The 17582-nt window shown below is 35.8% G+C and overlaps 1 protein-coding gene across 1 annotated transcript; it reads right to left on the bottom strand.

Moving 5' to 3' along the window:
* Positions 1-4693: 4693 nt before the first annotated feature.
* Positions 4694-15382, bottom strand: LOC127154708 (phospholipid scramblase 1-like). The gene is made up of 5 exons (XM_051096442.1): positions 15275-15382; positions 15038-15196; positions 9050-9211; positions 8863-8940; positions 4694-4742 (listed from the first exon to the last, which is right to left on the bottom strand). Exons 1-4 carry the CDS (start codon positions 15350-15352, stop codon positions 8887-8889), a joined length of 453 nt encoding a protein of 150 aa, XP_050952399.1. The 5' UTR covers positions 15353-15382; the 3' UTR covers positions 4694-4742; positions 8863-8886.
* Positions 15383-17582: the final 2200 nt, after the last annotated feature.

The following is a 17582-nucleotide window of genomic DNA, read 5'->3' on the forward strand; positions in this document are numbered from 1 at the left end:
CCATTTCTTAGTACAAAGTAGAAACCTTGTCAACAGTGGTATATCAAAAACCGACACACAAAAAAGACCTATTACGTGCCTCAAGCAGCCATGTGTGACCATTAAAACAGAGTTTATATAGTTTAGACAATGTCTCAATTATAAAAATAAATAATAATAATAATAATAATAAATAATGAATAAATAAATAAATAAAATAACCAAACTTTTTTAGTAAAAAAAAAATAATAATAATAATCTATCACAGACTCATATAGTACACCTCATACAGTATTTTGAAATTGTCAACACATACATCTACTAGTAAGGATCTCAAAAAAGCATATTTTAACTAGAGACGAAAAATGTAAATAAGGGTTTAATGGTGGATCTCTGTAAGTGTATTCTAGGGAAAGAAATTTGCGGAATTATTTGGTACATGCCAACACAGTTTCATTCGGTTCCGCTCTGACACTGTTCATAGTCCCCTGCGTTCTATCTGTACCTGTTTCCAATCATCGCACTCATTAACAGCTGTATTTAAGCACACACTTTTTATTGAATCTTCAGTCATAATAGCATGCACACACCTACTCCGCTTTCTCGTTTCCTTCTCTCCGCTCGCCCCGCATATCACTCTCTCAGGAAGCTTGTCCATCTAGTGGTGCATGTAAGAACTCTGTAGTGAAACCGCCCTTACAACATTCCAAGCAGTTATCATTTACATCAAAACAAAAGTTCAGTTCAAGACTGCTCTTAGATTCAGACTTCAGCTGCATCCATTGCCTGGAATGAAGCGCTGGAATGAAGTCGTACTGTAAAGGATTGGAAATTACAATACAGCTGCATCTCTGACACCATAGGCTTGAGTGATTCTTGCAACTCTATAGCCGAGATTCCAACTGTGTTAAGAGCTGTATAGAGGACAATTTATGCCAAAGAATTCACCGGCTCCGCCAGCCAGACTTCCCCAGCGCTCCATAACCAGTTGTCGAGCCCATGCAAATAGATCACACTCACCTCACACAGGATCTTTATCTGTACTGTGTTTCTGGAAGACATGTAATACAAGCATGTCCCATCTGTCCTCCCAGACCTCTGGTGAGTGTGGTTTTATCTTCACAAATCAGTAAAGACCTGTTAACTTAATATTGTGAAATTTAATATTACTCTGTTTGAGTACCTGCATGCCTTGACTCTGGGTTAACCGGGAACTTCATCTCAGGAGATTTATGTGCCCAACTCCAGCTCAAAAAAAGACCCAGTAACATCTCCGCCCAAAGTCCAATCCGTAACTGGGAATCCGCTCGGCTAAGGCAGAATTTGACACTGCATGGATCCTTTACAACTCCATGTTGGCCAGTTACACACATTGAGAACATCTGCTTCCTGGTAGTGGAGAACTGCACCTTTGGGATTGTATTAGGGTGCCCGTGGCTTGTTTCACATAATCCCATTCTGTCTTGGTCAAGTGGAGAAGTCCTGAAGTGGGGCAATGATTGTTTCCCTTGTTTCCTGCAGTTGTTTCCTGCAACTGCAAACATATCAATTTCCTCTTCTCAAGCCTCACACCACATCGGCCATCGATCACGACCTCTTTCTTCTGGCAGTTCGGGAGAGAGGGGGCGGCATTTTGCAAATGCAGACACAGTGGCTGGATTGCGTTTACATTACACTGAGATCCCATCACAATGCGCCCTCGACTACCTTTGGACCAGGACAGACTGATCGGATAACGTTTCAATTAGAAGCACATTTACACTTGTCTTTTCAATGTGTATGTAGACAACATCCGGATACAGTTTGCATGTTAATGCCAAGTGTAAACACAGCTAATGATTAGTGTCGTGTTTTGCTATATGATGATAACGTTTATATGGTGACTCAGGATGCACGCATAATCAGGTTGAACATGAAGCTCTTATTGAACACTGTTCAGCTATGCAACATGAGTTATAACTAATTCCTCAGCACAAGATACACAACCAAACATCTGACCAATTTGCAGATCCTACACTGACAGGTAGTATAGCCAATAGGAACAGAGAATATGTTGCTTCTGACATGTGTATGGTTGAGCCAAACATAAGACAACTACAATTAGCACCAAGTTATGCTATCTATTCGCTCTCGAATAGCTTCACGGGGCCACCATCTTCATCAGGCGGGACCTCCAACATTTGTGACCCCTACGAGTGGACACTACAAGTACTTGGTGAGTACCCAATTTAATGTTAACTTTATCAATGATGTATTTTGTTTTACTACTGAGGTGTTTACGTGCATTTTGTATGTAAAAGGTAAATGTAGATATCATTTATATCATCTGTTATATCGTCATAATGTCAGTTTGTGTTAAATGGTTTCTCCCTGGGGGAGGAGCCAGGGCTATAAAAAGAGCTTTCACTCCTATTTACTTGTCTCTTGACAGGTCGACGAGTGAGTGTGCTGCTGTGGTCCCCCAAGCCCCCCTTTCTCATCGCGCAAGTATAAAGTGGAAACTTGTTAATAGTGTATATCAGGGGTGGCGAACGTCGGTCCTGGAGAGCCGCAGCCCTGCAGTTTTGCTTTAACCCTAATCAAACACACCTGAGCACTGTGGATATGTACAACTCTCTGTGAATAAACATCAATTGCAAGTATATGCGAGTAATCATATATAAAGTAATTGTCATGAATCTGCCCGGTGACCTTCGGTCCGCTCACCACCAGATGTCGCTCTCGCACTTTCACATCACACAGACTTTTGCACTACACCCCGGACTACGTCTCCCATCTCCCATCGCGCTGATTGCGCCACCTGTAGCCAATCAGACACGCTCGGACTTCCCCCCTGGTCACCGGCCAGATTCATGACAGTAATCATATATAAAGATAAAATGTTTCAAAAGAATATAAAAAGAATGTGAAAGAAGATAATAAAAGAAGATTGTTAGTGTCTCTGCATTTGATTTGTTTTTTTTTTTTTTTTTGAATACGCAATAAATGTATTTCATGTATTGAGTTTTTTAGAGGATTTTTTTTTTTTTGCAACTTAGAATTATGTTGCAAGTAGATAAAAAAATGCACAAGATCCTCCCTAGTTTTGAAATGTATTTATTTCCTCAGATTTTGTGTTGCTTGGTATATAAATACTGTGAATTATACAAATGTAAAAATACATTTTTAATTAAAAAAAAAAAAAAAAAAAAAAAAAAAAACCTTACCAAAAAATTAGTTTGGTGAGAATCATCCTCAAACTTAATCCAGAACTTGGAAAATAAATTATATTTATTTTAAATGTTTGAAGCTTCTCATTAATATTGCCACTGATATATGCAGGTCACGATACCGATAGTTTTTGTGTGTTATAGTACATGTAGTCCTGAAAATGAAGTGAGTTATAATTAATAATGATAAATAAACAAGTTATACTTTTCAATTATGAACACATCTCATATTATAAAAATGAAAATGTTTTAAAAGTATTTTAACAATATTTACAATAAGTATGCAGGCACCCAGTACAGTAGCTTTCATTTTGACATCCAGGTTGCTTGGAAACCTCAGCACAAAAGCTGCAAGTGCATCTGGTCCACTAAATAGGAAAGGTTTGAAGATCTTGCCATATGATCTTTCTGTCGCTTCCTCATTCAAAGACAGCAGCTGTGGTCACAGTGTAAGACACATTAACACAATAAGCTGGTTACTAACTAGTCCTCATCTACAGTATGTTCCTGTTTTTTTACATATATATATTATTTTAGTGATCTAAGATCTAAGTTTTTTTGTTTGTTTTTTGTTGGTTAATGCATTAGCTAACATGATTTAACAATGAACAACACGTCTGTTCACGTTCACGTTCAGAACAAAAATTTCCAGATAATTTACTCACCCCCTTGTCATCCAAGATGTTTGTGTCTTTCTTTCTTTAGTCATAAAGAAATTATGTTTCCTGAGGAAAACATTCCAGAATTTTTCTCCATATAGTGAACTTATATGGTTCCTGCGAGTTTGAACTTCTAAAATGTCGAAAAACTCCCATTTAATTTTCTCCTCCAATTTCAAAATTCTCCTACATTGCTGCAGAAGTACCGACCCAGTGTTTACAAAGTGAACATGCAAAGAAGATCAAATGCCTTTTACAAAAAAAGTAAAACACTTTTTTTTGGAAAATAACCAATCTTTTCACTAGATAAGACCCTTCTTCCTCGGCTGGGATTGTTTAGAGCCCTTTGAAGCTGCATTGAAACTGTATTTTGGAAGTTTAATCTCACAGGCACCACAGAAGTCCATTATAAGGAGAAAAATTCTTGTATGTTTTCCCCAAGAAACATAATTTCTTTACGACTGAAGAAGAAAGACACGAACATCTTGGATGACAAGGGGGTGATAAATTATCAGTAAATTTTTATTCTGAGAGTAAACATTTTTAATGTAAACTTGTGCATATACAACAGGTAGTGGAACATTTTAGACAACAAACAAGCTTATAATGTTTAGGTTTAAGGGACACTAAAAGTATCACACACAAAAAGTCTGATACGAAATGTAAAGTTTCCAGATGTTTATTGCATAATAAAATTGACAAATTCACATACTGTGGTAAATGGTCTGGGAAAAAAAGTCAAATTTAAGAAAGGAGAAAATATACATGTCTGTGCAATTAACATGCACACTTCAATTAATTTCACCTATCAAGGCAATGGACAAGCTTTGAATAAAAACATAGTATGGATTTTCCATGATGAGCAACCCAAGGTCCCAGGTGGTTTTCACAGCACCTGTAAAATTAGAGAGAACTTCAGCTGTAGATGTTTGTGGTTACTGCAGTGTTAACTTCACTTTTAAATAACAAATTTAAGCTCTGTGTAATCTTCTTATAAGAGAGCCACAAACTAAAAGTCATAATGTGTAATTTGTCAGTTTTGAAATCAAGAATTTCACAAAACAAGTAAACATAAGAGGTATATGGTCTGCAGAAAAATAAATGTATTGTTAGTGACTTTTGCAATGTAAAAGTTTTATAAAAAAAAAAATATTTTATTTTATTTTATTTTATCTTATCTTTTGATTTGATTTGATTTTGTTGTGAATATATCAACAACATTTTTATACTTTTTGAGGGGCTCAAAAGGAGGTACTACATTCTATTCATGTATATATGCATTGTTGTGGTGGTTATATTAAATTTGATATGGAATACAATTATAGATAGCTCCAATTTCTTGATACCACAGTTTTAAAAGTAAAAACTTTATCAACAGCGGTATATCAAAAAACCGACACACATAAACAACCTATTAGGTGCCTTAAGCAGCTATGTGTGCCCATTTAAACAGGGTTTACCGTTTAGTCAGTTCTTAAGAAAAATGCAAAGGCCTATTTGTTCTAAAAGAATGGTCTTTGATATGGAGTCAAGAAAATGATATGCTTAATTTTTAGATAAAAAAAAAAGAAAAAAAAAAAAAAACAATGATTGGATTCATCTTTCAATGAAGTATATAGTTTAAACAATGTCTCATTTATAAAAGAAAAAAAAAAACTATCTCAGGTTTTTCAACACGTCGACACACCAATTTCAAAACTGTCAACACATACATCTGTTAGTAACAATATCAAAATCATCATTTAAAAATGATGAAAAATGTAAAGAAGGGTTTAATGGTGGACCTCTATGAGTGTTTTCTAAGGGAAGAAATTTGTGGAAATATTTGGTACATGCCAACACAGTGTAATGCTTCACTAGGTTCCACCCTGACACTATGTTCACAGTCTCCTGAGTTCTAACCATACCTGTTTCCAATCATCGCACTCATCAGCTGTATTTAAGCAAACTCTTCTCACTGAATCTTCAGTCATGCATTTAGTCTGCCTTCTTTCTTCCTACTTCTGTCCTCTCGTCCCACATATCACTCCAACTGTGTACCGTCTGGTGCATGTAAAGATAGTGAAACCACTAGGGTGACCACCCATCCCACTTTGTTGTGTACCACACAACATCGCATATTGAGAAAATGGCCTGCATTTTTATCAGTCTGGTGGTTTTGTAATTTTCATATTAAGAAAATGTGGAAGCATTATTTTGCCTTTTAAAGAAGCTTTTTATTTATTATTTTTGCACTGTAGTTTCCGCGTAAAGGGTGTGCGGAATTCATTGGTAAAGGCTACAAGGAATACAGCTCTAGCTACTGGGCATGCGCACATTAATCTAACGTTACTTTTGTCACACTGTACAACAATAATTCTGTTTTTTTTTATTATTATTATTATTATTATAGTAAGGGCTAAGTTTAGGGTTGGGGTAGATGTAGACGTTAAAAAACACAGTCTAATAGCTAGAACAATTCGTTTCATTGTTAGTTTCCAGTCGTAGCTGTATCCCTTCTAGCCACTTGAGGTGGTCAGTGTCAGTTCTGGAAATCCACAGTCCTGCAGCCAGTCCTAATCAATGATACCTGAACAAGCTAACCAAGGTCCAAGAATTACTAGAAAGCTATAGGAAGGTGAGTTTTTAATCAAGGTTAGAGAAAAACTCTGACTTTGACTGACTGTGGCTCTCTAGGACTTAAGCTGGCCACCCCTGTTTAAGAGAAACAGTCTTTGGATATTCCTACCTTCTATGATCTTTTAACAGTGTAGTCTGACCAAAATAGCTTAACAACTACTACCTCATTGACCATGGGACTGTGTCATCAACCTCCAACCTGGTGAGCCAGTGCCTATAGACAAAATATATCCTCTTTCTATCCCAGAAGGCCATAAGGGGGTATATATCAAAGAGGCTCTACAGCAAGGCTACATAAGACCATCAGCCTCCCCTGCTGCATAGAGTTGTTTCTTATTTGCCAAGAAAATTGGAGGCTTGAGACCTTAGACACAAAATAAGATTACCACCAGATTAAGTTCTGCTATCCATTCACGTGGGTACCATCTTCACCAAACTGGACCCCCAAAGCGCCTATAACCTATGAGGGGAACAAGTGGAAAACAGAATTTGCGGCCCCTACTGGACGCTACGAGTTCATGATGATACTGTGTGGACGGGTCAATGCCCCCTCAGTATTCCAGGGCTACATGAATGGGGTATTTCTGGGAGTACCTTCACTGGTTCATGTATGTCCACATCAATGACATCCTGGTGTACTCCCGGAACCTGGCCAACCATCACGATAACATTTAGAAGGTCCTTCAAAGGCTCTGCGAACACTGCCTCTACCTCAAGACGGAAAAGGGCACATTCTACCAGCAGCTCTCAATCCTGTTCCTCAGTTACAGCATCATTTGAGAATGTATACAGATGGATGAGAGGAAGGTGGAAGTAGTCAAGTCCTGGCCCACACCCACAGCCATCAAAGAGTTACAGAGATTCCTTGGCTTTACCAACTTGTACTGACGATTCATCCATAACTACAGTTCCAACACCTCACCACGCATGAATCTCCTCTGTCTCTGTCCTAGGGCCATATTTATCAAGCTTCTCAAAGTGCTATTTTAGTCTTGTGTTGAGAATTCATTAAATTTACTTCTACTTTCAAACTTAAGTATAAAAGTTATCAAATTTCTTAATGCTAAGAATCACTCTTACTCTCCCAGTTATTTAAGACTCTCAAGTGGTTAGAAGTTGCCAGCTGGGGCTTGTGAAGGTGCTGAGGAGATAGAGACGTGTGCAATTCTTTCAGAAAAACGAGGAATGTTTTCGAAATGTTTTATGACAAGCAGTTAATCAAACGGTTACATTTCCTCAGTAGTTCAAAATGAGCAAAGAACGTCATTACGGACTTCACACGTCTAGCGCGAGTATTATGCTCTTTAAAAAACACTCCCGTTATAATCAGTGAAGCTATCTGCACTGTATGCTAAATGAATATCTTACCCCTTATATACACTGCACATGTCTGCGGCGCATCTTATAGCTCCAACACAGCAACCGGAGCAGATTGCGGCCACACCAGCGCCACGGCAAAGTTTCTGAAATGACTCATTGCGTCAGTAAAGATAGGCACCTAGGCTATATTTCTGATGGATAATAATAATAACAATGATAATGGTCTTGCTGTTGTCAAAGGCATCAGCAACAGGCAATATCTCTAACTATCATCAATACACAATACGATCGTCTATTGGCACAACCCCAAACTGAAGGTTGTGATGACGCTTTGTTTCCTTGCCATAATGTATTCTCTTGACAATTCTTTATTGTCAAATGTGTGTTGAATGTACTGAGATACTTGATAACTAACTTTTAAGCGCAGCTCTGAGCCAAATATTTTTTTTACACTTCAGTCAATTCTTAGAGGTATTCTTGAGAGTAATTCTTAGAAGCTTGATAAATACAGGCCCAGGATCCCAGAAGCAACCGAAGAGATGTTCACTTTACAACAAACCTTCACGCCTGCTCCATTCTTGGTTCACCCAGGCCCTGATAAACTCTTCATGCCTCAACATCTGGAGTTGGAGCACTCTCATCTCAGCAGCAGGGACAGCCTCCTCGACGTCATCGATGTGCCTAGTTAAGTAACTTGTCTATAACTGATTTATTGAATACACGTGTTGATATGCGAGTAATCATATGTAAAAATTAAATGTTTCAAAAGAATTTGAACAGAATGCAAAATGTTTGTTTAAATGCACTTGAGGGCATTATTTTTTGCACCTGTAACAATAAAAGAACAAGCTAGTATCTTGGCATGTGATCCTCTTTCAAGTATGAATTTTTTTTCACGTTACATGTGGATTGAAAAGTGTACAAGATCCTCTCTAGTTTTCACATGTATTTTTCTTCAGTTTTTTTTTTTTTTTAATTATTATTATTATTATTATTATTATTATTATTATTTTGCTCTTTATCTTTTAAACATACTGGGATGTTTGCAGAAATTGATATATGTGGCATAGCCCTACCTTGTGTATTTTTCAGCCTGTCAGTCATAAGCAGGTTAACCAGACCGGAAGAGTTTCCGTGTTATAACATGTGTAGTCCTGAAAATGAACTGAGTTATAATTAATAATAATAAATCAATAAACAAGTCTTATATTACAACTTTTTAAAAAATATAAAATAAATAAAAGTATGTTTAACAATATTTACAATAAATATGCAGACTCCCAGTAGAGTAGCTTTCATTTTCACATCCAGGTTGCTTGGAAACCTCAACACAAAATCTGCACCTGCATTTGGTCCACTGGTTGAGCTAGGTTTTAAGATCTTGCCAGATGATCCTTCTGTCGCTTCCTCATTCAAAGACAGCAGCTGTGGTCACAGTATAAGACAGGTAACACACATTAACACTTTACATATTACACTTTACAATAAGGTTGTGTTGCTTAATGAAGGTAAATGCATTAGTTAACAATACCTAACAATGAACAGTACTTCTGTTCAGCATTACTTAATCTTTGATAATGTTAAGAATTCACAAAGCATATGTGTGGTTTAGTCCATGAAATGAAGATCAATGTTATTTAAGTTTGTAGACTGTTAATTAACATGACTTACCACTAAGGGAATTTGGAATCTTACTGTATAGTGTACACTGATGTGTTACTAACCACTAATATTTATTAAGGGAATTGGGGAACCTTATTGTAAAGTGTACACTATTCAGAGCTTGACAATAAAGATTTCCTGATGGCCTGGGGCCAGGGTGAAAGAGGCTCAGGACCAGAGGTCGCGTTAACCGAAAATTCTCTGTCACTGACAGAAATCTTTTATCAGTGACGGAAAAATCTGAAGGCCATCCGTCATTTTGACAGATTACACTGAGAGTGATCTATTGTACATTTTAGCTGTAATTCCCACCCCTGCCCAGTTGTTGATGAGCGTGCTCCAGTCTGGCATTAGAGCACAGGATACAGAACAAAAACGAAACTATCACAAATGTTTTCCTATGCGTTTGATTATTCACAGGCGAGTATACAGAAGCTACAACGATCTATCACGCCACATGAAAGAGCGCCAAAGCGGTATTTATTGCTTGAATTTCCTAAATAAATTGACTGAATTTGTAATCTGAGACTTTGTTTCATATCAAAAGTAACAAAAGCCTAACCTATTGCTATTTATTGGAAGGAAGACGCATTATGTACTGTCCATTCATCAACTGAAAACAGCATAGACCAAGAGATCAATTGTGATTTAAGAGTAGATTTTGGTTCATTAAAATGAGAATCTATTAAAATCGAGAAATCGATTCCTAAATTATCCAGCCCTAGCGCATTTTTTTAAACACTGCAGTGTCGTCCTGTAGGTTCATGATTAAAAACGAAAATGTGAACAAAAATAAAAGCAAATTAAAATATGAAAATTAAAATGACGGGTAATAATATATTATGACAGAATTTTTATGATCCTGTCCATCAAAATGATGGACAATGTTCAAGTCTAGCACAACCTCTGCTCAGGACAGTCGTCGGATTTGTTACTTGCTCAGTCAGGCCACTGCTGCAGCATCACGGAAGTTTGTGATTTGCACTTGTTTTCAAGCCTTGTCAGTTTAAACATTCAAATGATCTTAAACCATTAAATTGCAAGAAGACGTATAAGATAACTCCATTTAGTACTTGCACTGTGTAAAAGAGAGCTGTGTCTCTGACATGCACAAGCCCCAAACTGGTTCCTCTTTCATGTCTTCTTGTGCTTTAACAGACAAATACACCTTGGCCATTTGAATATTCATGTGATTTTAAAGCATTCAAGAGCAGGAAGACATGATAAACAACTTAATTAGTGTGTTCTACGAGCAAAGTGCACAAACATAGAGCTGCGTCTAAGGCAAAGCGCAAGAATTGAGTTTCTTTCCTTATATTCATACTCACTGCTCTTGACTGAATAGCTTTTGTAACTTCAACAATTCTACATTTAATTTATACAGTGAAGAAAATGTTATTTTACATTTGGTTGTACAAACATTTTGTGGTTCTACACCTTCCACATAGGTGTATATACCAACCCAGTCTCATAAAAATACATACCTACATTTTTTTCATGTTTCGTGGCCATTTCAAAGAGAAATGTTCAGAATTCAAATATCTAGGGACTGCTGCTAAAAGTTAATGTTCTATCGTGTTGGAAATATGCCCTACACCAAGCCCAACCCTATACCCGATAGTGTTAATAAATGCAAAACTGATATCAAAAACGTATTTGTTGATGCAACTGTGCCATTCAAACGTCCTTATATGAGGATTTGAACAGTTTTGCCGAACCATAGGTGCAGGGGATTCATACTGGAGCTCTTCCCCTTTCAAGTACATCTCCGTACTGTGTGAGCTGCCAAACAAACCTACGGACTACGAAAATACATAGCTATTGTCACGTATGTGTGTACAGAGAAAGTGCACGAAGATGAGAATAACACGACATGTATTTTAATAACTTCAAACAGGTAAATCCAAGAAGGCAGGTGAACACACAGCAAAGCAACCTTAAGATTGGACACAAACACAGAACTGAATACAACTTATAAAGGGTGGCTAATGATACACAAACAGGTGAGGCGAGTTAACTAATTAGGACACAACGAGGGCAGGAAGAACCAAATATGGGCATAGCAGGGAGAAACCAACATACACAGTCCAACGAGGTGTGACAATGGGCAAAACCAACACAAACAGTCCAAGGGGTGTTACAGCTATGGAGCTGGATATGTGATGCTTACATTCAGAAGCATTTTTTGGCAAATTTCTCAGCATATTAAAATTGTTTTGAAGTAATAACATAATATTCTTCAAGTAATTGTGCGAAAGTTACACTTTATTAATCAAAACTCTGTGTGAAAAGGAATAAAAGGTGCCTGAGTTTTTCTGCCTCTAGTGTTCATTTCTTTTGGAAACTGCAGTGATATGTACTTATTGGTACATATTTCGCATCTCACAAAAAAGTGCCCCCAGGTATGTTTTTGCCATGAGACCAGGTTGGTATATGCATATATGTGAAGAGACTTTCAACCAGCATAACATAAAAATGTTTTTAAACAAAATTACCTACCCTGTCTTTAACTGCTACATACGTATGTATATATATGTAATAATATAAGTTAGCATCGCAAACCATTAAATAGCCTAAGCTATTTAGAGGCATAATCCATTGTTACAACCAATGTTTTGTTTTGTTTTTTAAATAAACATACTTAAGTATTGAAAGTAAATGTACAAGTAAATGCAAAATGGAAAAGGAGCAAATAAATGGCGTTACCATAACTGAGCTCACTGAAGCGGTTATCTCTCAGCCATAGGACCTGCAAAGCTGAGCATCACATCTAACTTGATGAATATTCAAGTTTGTTTATGGAAGTGATATAGATGTTTACCTACATGTCCGTGCTTCTCAGGTGGATGTTTAAAATTTGAAAAGCGAAGCTGCTCGTGAACATGATTGCATTAGAAATAATAAGCTTTGTTTTTGACCTGACTTCATTTAAAAGTAGACAATTTTCATTTGTCTATACATATGTTTCTCATGCCTATGAGGCAGGTATTCGCTGAGATTTAAGTTGTTTTATTTAAATGTCTGTGAAGAGAGATGACAACGACTGAGACAGCAAGGATCTTGCCCAACACTGGGTAAGAATAAGTAGCACTTTATCTGGCACTTAGTGTCCTTTATTACAATGTAAGAAAACATTTCTGGAATCTGCATCTGAAATGGCATTAAGATGTATTCACAGAGTTTAATGCAGTGGTTCTCAATCCCAGTCCTGGGAGACCCCTGCTCTGCACATTTTGCATGTCTCCCTTATTTATCGCACCTGATTGAGATCATCAGCTCATTAGTTTAGTTCATGGATCTCTGCCTGCATCCCAATGTGCATATTATCCGTCCTAAATTCTATGCGATAGTAGTAATTTTCAATACTATTTAGGGCGGAAAGGGTGGATAGTATGCACATTGGGACGCAGGGACTCTCCTAATGAGCTGATTATCTCAATCAGGTGTGTTAAATAAGGGAGACATGCAAAATGTGCAATTATTTAATATATATACAGTACTGTGCAAAAGTTTTAGGCCACTAGTATTTTAACCAGCTAAAAAATGGTTTAAAGTGAGTTATTTCTATTTTTGCTGTAGTGTGTCAGTAAAAAATATTGGTTTACATTTACAAACATTCTGTTTGCCATTAATTGTAATAATCTAGTGAGATTTTTGTTTGCACAAGGAGTCTAACAACAGCCAGTGCTCCACACTGATCTAATCTCATCATTATCCAGTCTGTCTCTGGAATGACATGAAGAAACAGAACAAACTGAAACAGAGTAAATCCAGAAGAACTGTGGCAACGTCTCCAAGATGCTTCAAGAGACCTACCTGCAAAGCTACCTGAAAAATTTTGCGCAAGTGCACCTAGGGCAAAAGCTGCTGTAAACTTAAAGAATGGTCGCACCAAATGTTGATTTCATTTAGTTGATAGAAGGTAATTGATAAAGAAAATCTATTTATGACAGCATCCTCATTTTACAGCATTTTTACACAAGTGCCTAAAACTTTTAACAGTGCTGCAGCTTTGCAGGTAGGTTTCTTGAAGCATCCTGGAGACTTTGTCACAGTTCTTCTGGATTTAGTCTGTCTGAGTTTGTTCTGTTTCTTCATGTCATTCCAGACAGACTGGATGATGATGAGATCAGATCTCTGTGCAGAGCACTCGCTGTTGTCAGACTGCTTGTGCAAACAAAAATATCACTATTACGATTAATGGCAAAATGAATGTTTGGAAATGTAATCTGATATTTCCTACTCACACACTACAGCAAAAGACCGACTTTAACTGACTTTAAACCATTTTTTAGCTGATGAAAATACTAGTGGCCTAAGACTTTTGCACAGTACTGTATATATAAGTTGAAAGGTGGCAGCAAGTGACTGTAAATTAGTGAGTCATTGAGATTCAACCAGTTCATTTAACATGGCTGATTCATTCAGGAACAAAGCATTTGACTGTGTTAATGAGTGAATCAGTGACTAATTTATTTAATCAATTTGTTGAAAAAAGCTGATTTATTCAATAAGTAAACACTGTCCATTGCTCAGAGATGCAAAACAGTGCTGTGATCTTTGTTTGGAACTATTTTTGTTGGCAAAAACAGGCAATATTGTGTCTACAATGTTAGTCTGCTAACTTTATTAAACTTGTATAATGATTTATATTACTTTTGTTAATGTGGTGATATCCAGATTAAAAACCACACTCTATGTGTGATATAGATTAATTATATTAAATTATATAAAAATAAAAACATACAGAAGCATTTTTGCCGTCTCCAATTTACAATTTATCTACAATTTCCTTGAATTTTGAATTTTAATTGATTAATAAATCACATGCGTGCACTCTCTGTGTGTGATTTGGTCATATATTAGATAATGTCAAATCGCACATCATTACAACAACACTCATCATATTAATACAGACGATGTACTGTACTATATCGCACAGCATGTCCCAAGCTCGACTTGAGTGTAAAATGAAAATGATCTGCGGTTGTGCGCGCACTTGATTGCACGTGAGCAAAGGTGTTTTTTAGCAGTCTAACATGCAAACACCAGACCACTGATTCATCAAACCTGCTTTCTTGAGGTCTGTGTTTTTCCAACTTTATTTTGTAGTAACGAATATGCTTCAGGGAAATGTATCGGAGTAAAAGTATACATTTTAATTAGGAAATGTAGTGGAGTAAAAATGAAAGACAGAAATTTAAAGTAAGTAAGATTAACAGCTTTTTGATGTCGGCTTGTGTGTCATGGGCTGCAGTAGGCCTATGTGTGCAAGTTAATATTAGCAACAATCAAGTAATGCTAAACAGTGGCTGTCACGGTTAGTTGCTACTACGTGGGAACAAGGAACAAGGAGACGTGGATCAAACACAAATTACAGTCTTTAATAAACATTTACAGGAAATGCAGGGCACACGTGGAGACTTGCAAAAGTACTAAATGACGTTAACACAGGACGAGGTAACCAAGGGACAGAACACACTTTAAATACTCAACAAGGTAATAAAAAAAAAAAGATAAAATAAAATAAAACAATAGGCTTATAGTCAGTGGAAAAATGAAACCTGTGTCTGAGTGAATGTTCTTTACCTCAAAGTTATCATCCTCGCAGCAGGTACAGCATAAACACGGTCCCTCAATCTTAAATGCCAGTTCACCTTCTTCATCCATGACAGTGAATTTGGGTAGGCAATGCCAGTTTTTTCGAACATATCCAATGGCAGTGCCTGGCGGAGACTGAATCTCTAGCTAAAATATAAATACAACATATAATATACAGCACATAACATAATTAAAGGCTAAACAAGATGAGAATAACATTCATACCTCATTTCTGCCGCAGCAGTGAAAACGTGGGTGAACCAGTCTAATGACCTCTTGATTTGAGACATTAGTAACTTTCATTATGAAAGAATGTGCACCAGGACACAAAGACCTGTTACAACACTCGCTGTCCTCAAGAATACTGAAAACCTTTTTCCCAGTGTCATCTTTCACATTATATCTCTTGACAGACCTCATTCCACAGCAAACTTTAAGAGATGAAAACGTCTGAGATAAGAATGTTGTTCATTTGATTTTGATCCATTTCATTCATGAAGTGCTAACAAACCTTCTGCCATACATTCATCTGTAGTTTGTTTTTTTTGGTGAACAAACAATTGATCCATCTAAAACATACAATAAAATGACAGGCTCCTTGCAGTGAAAATTGCCTAATTTGTCTAATTTGTCTAAGTCAGAGTAACATACACATAATAATAAACATTGTTATTAGTATTTTTAAGAAGCATCTCCAGTCTTATCTGACCCCAGTGAAGGTCTCCAGATGAGAAGGACAGTGGTATGGGTCTGGGGAAGGAATCGTTGTGGTGTTCTCTAGTGGAACATAACCAGGCATGTCTGTGTATCAAAAAGTGTTGTTAAACAAATATTACACACTGAAATCTTGAGTATATTATGAATAATAATATTATCATTTCTACACAACATTCAATCAGGTTTATGAACTTCAGATCACAACTTATTGTTCACACATTATATTCTATAATACACTGATGTATATTTTAATGCAATAAACATTGAAAAAGTATTAACACACTGCTTTAAATTAGCAATTTGTGAGCAATCCCTTGTGAATACAAACTGTGCTTAATTGTGCTGAATGTGCACTTGCAGTGTACTTCAAATCTTATAAGTATATTTAAAAAAAAGTACTTGCAGATTGTTTAATATAAATGAACAAAAAGGCCTCAAGTGTACTTATGACTATTTCTTAACATATTTTACTACACTTTAAATTAAATGTTTCATATCATTGTCTCAATGCTCTTTTGTCTTCATTTAAAGTTCACTTACATTGACTAACTAAAGTAAATATAAGTACTAAATTATTATTTTATCTGTGTCTTATGTTAGCATGTTATTTGATATTATAGTTAGAGTTAATATATTTTACATTGCAACATTAAAAATGTCATTACAAATATCTTGTTTTAAATACATGGCATACATGTTTCAGTAAAATGGCATGAAAATATAATACATTCAAGCTCCATTAGTTAATGTTAGCTAATTATAACTAACATGAACTAACAATTAACAATACATTTCTTATAGTATTTGTTCATCTTTGTTAATGTTAATTTATGAAATTACAGTAGTTCATTGTTAGTTCGTGTTAATTCATAGTGCATTAACTAATGTTAAAAATAACATTTTTAATGTTTAATTTTAACAATTTTAATAATGCATTAATAAATGTTGAAATTAACATTAATTAAGATTAATAATGCTGTAGAAGTATTGTTCATTCTTAGTTCAGGTTAACTAAAATAGTTAACTAACATTAACTAATAAACCTTAAGCGTTGCCAATATATTTTAGTTAACTATAAGACTTATCAGCACATTAGAACATACACTTTAACCATATTTCAAAGATAATAGAAGTATTTATGAAAGTAAATCCTACTTTTGTGAATCAATAAAGCAATAAGTTCAACTAACTGCATTCATTATAAATTTAAACTGTATTTTATTTTATTTGTAAATAAGTCTCTGAAGACATTACATTCAGTTCACACTTAAGTATATTCTTTTAAAAATATATTATTTCTGAATTAAGTACTGTTTTTAAAAGTATGCTAAAGCGTACTTGTTTATCACAAGGTGTCATATTTTGCCTTACAAAGTGCCTGCTGTACAAACAACACTTACTTGACATTTCCATATTTGATTTTACCTGGGAAGAGAATATTAAAATGAAATAATTTTGTTGTTGTCATTTATATAAAGAGTTATATTTAGTTATATTTAAATTCATACATAAAATACACAATTTAACATGATGTAAATAACAGTTGTATATGATTGTATATATTGAGAGATATATCACACATACCAATGAAGTACAATTCGTCTGTTAGGCAGTGGCACTGAAAAATACAGTAAATTCTCATGCTACATTAATTCTACTACTTTGTGTGTGTGTGTGTGTGTGTGTGTGTGTCTGTCTGTCTGTCTGTGTGTATGGCCAGAATGATGTTTGTGGTTGAGCCACGGTCTGATACACTTTAAAGTTTAGTTGCTTCTAATTTTAAAACCTTGAAATTTGCTCCAGTTTATATTTGATC

Source organism: Labeo rohita, chromosome 2, assembly GCF_022985175.1.
Source record: "Labeo rohita strain BAU-BD-2019 chromosome 2, IGBB_LRoh.1.0, whole genome shotgun sequence".
Taxonomy (NCBI): Eukaryota; Metazoa; Chordata; class Actinopteri; order Cypriniformes; family Cyprinidae; genus Labeo; species Labeo rohita.

Bases quoted from the DNA above. Each gene is read 5' to 3' on its own strand.
- LOC127154708 (XM_051096442.1), bottom strand. From the start codon at position 15,352: ATGAAAGTTACTAATGTCTCAAATCAAGAGGTCATTAGACTGGTTCAC. The intron at 15,197-15,274 runs GTATGAATGTTA...TTTATATTTTAG, and splicing joins ACTGCTGCGGCAGAAATGAG to CTAGAGATTCAGTCTCCGCC. The intron at 9,212-15,037 runs GTAAAGAACATT...CTGTGACCACAG, and splicing joins GCGAGGATGATAACTTTGAG to CTGCTGTCTTTGAATGAGGA.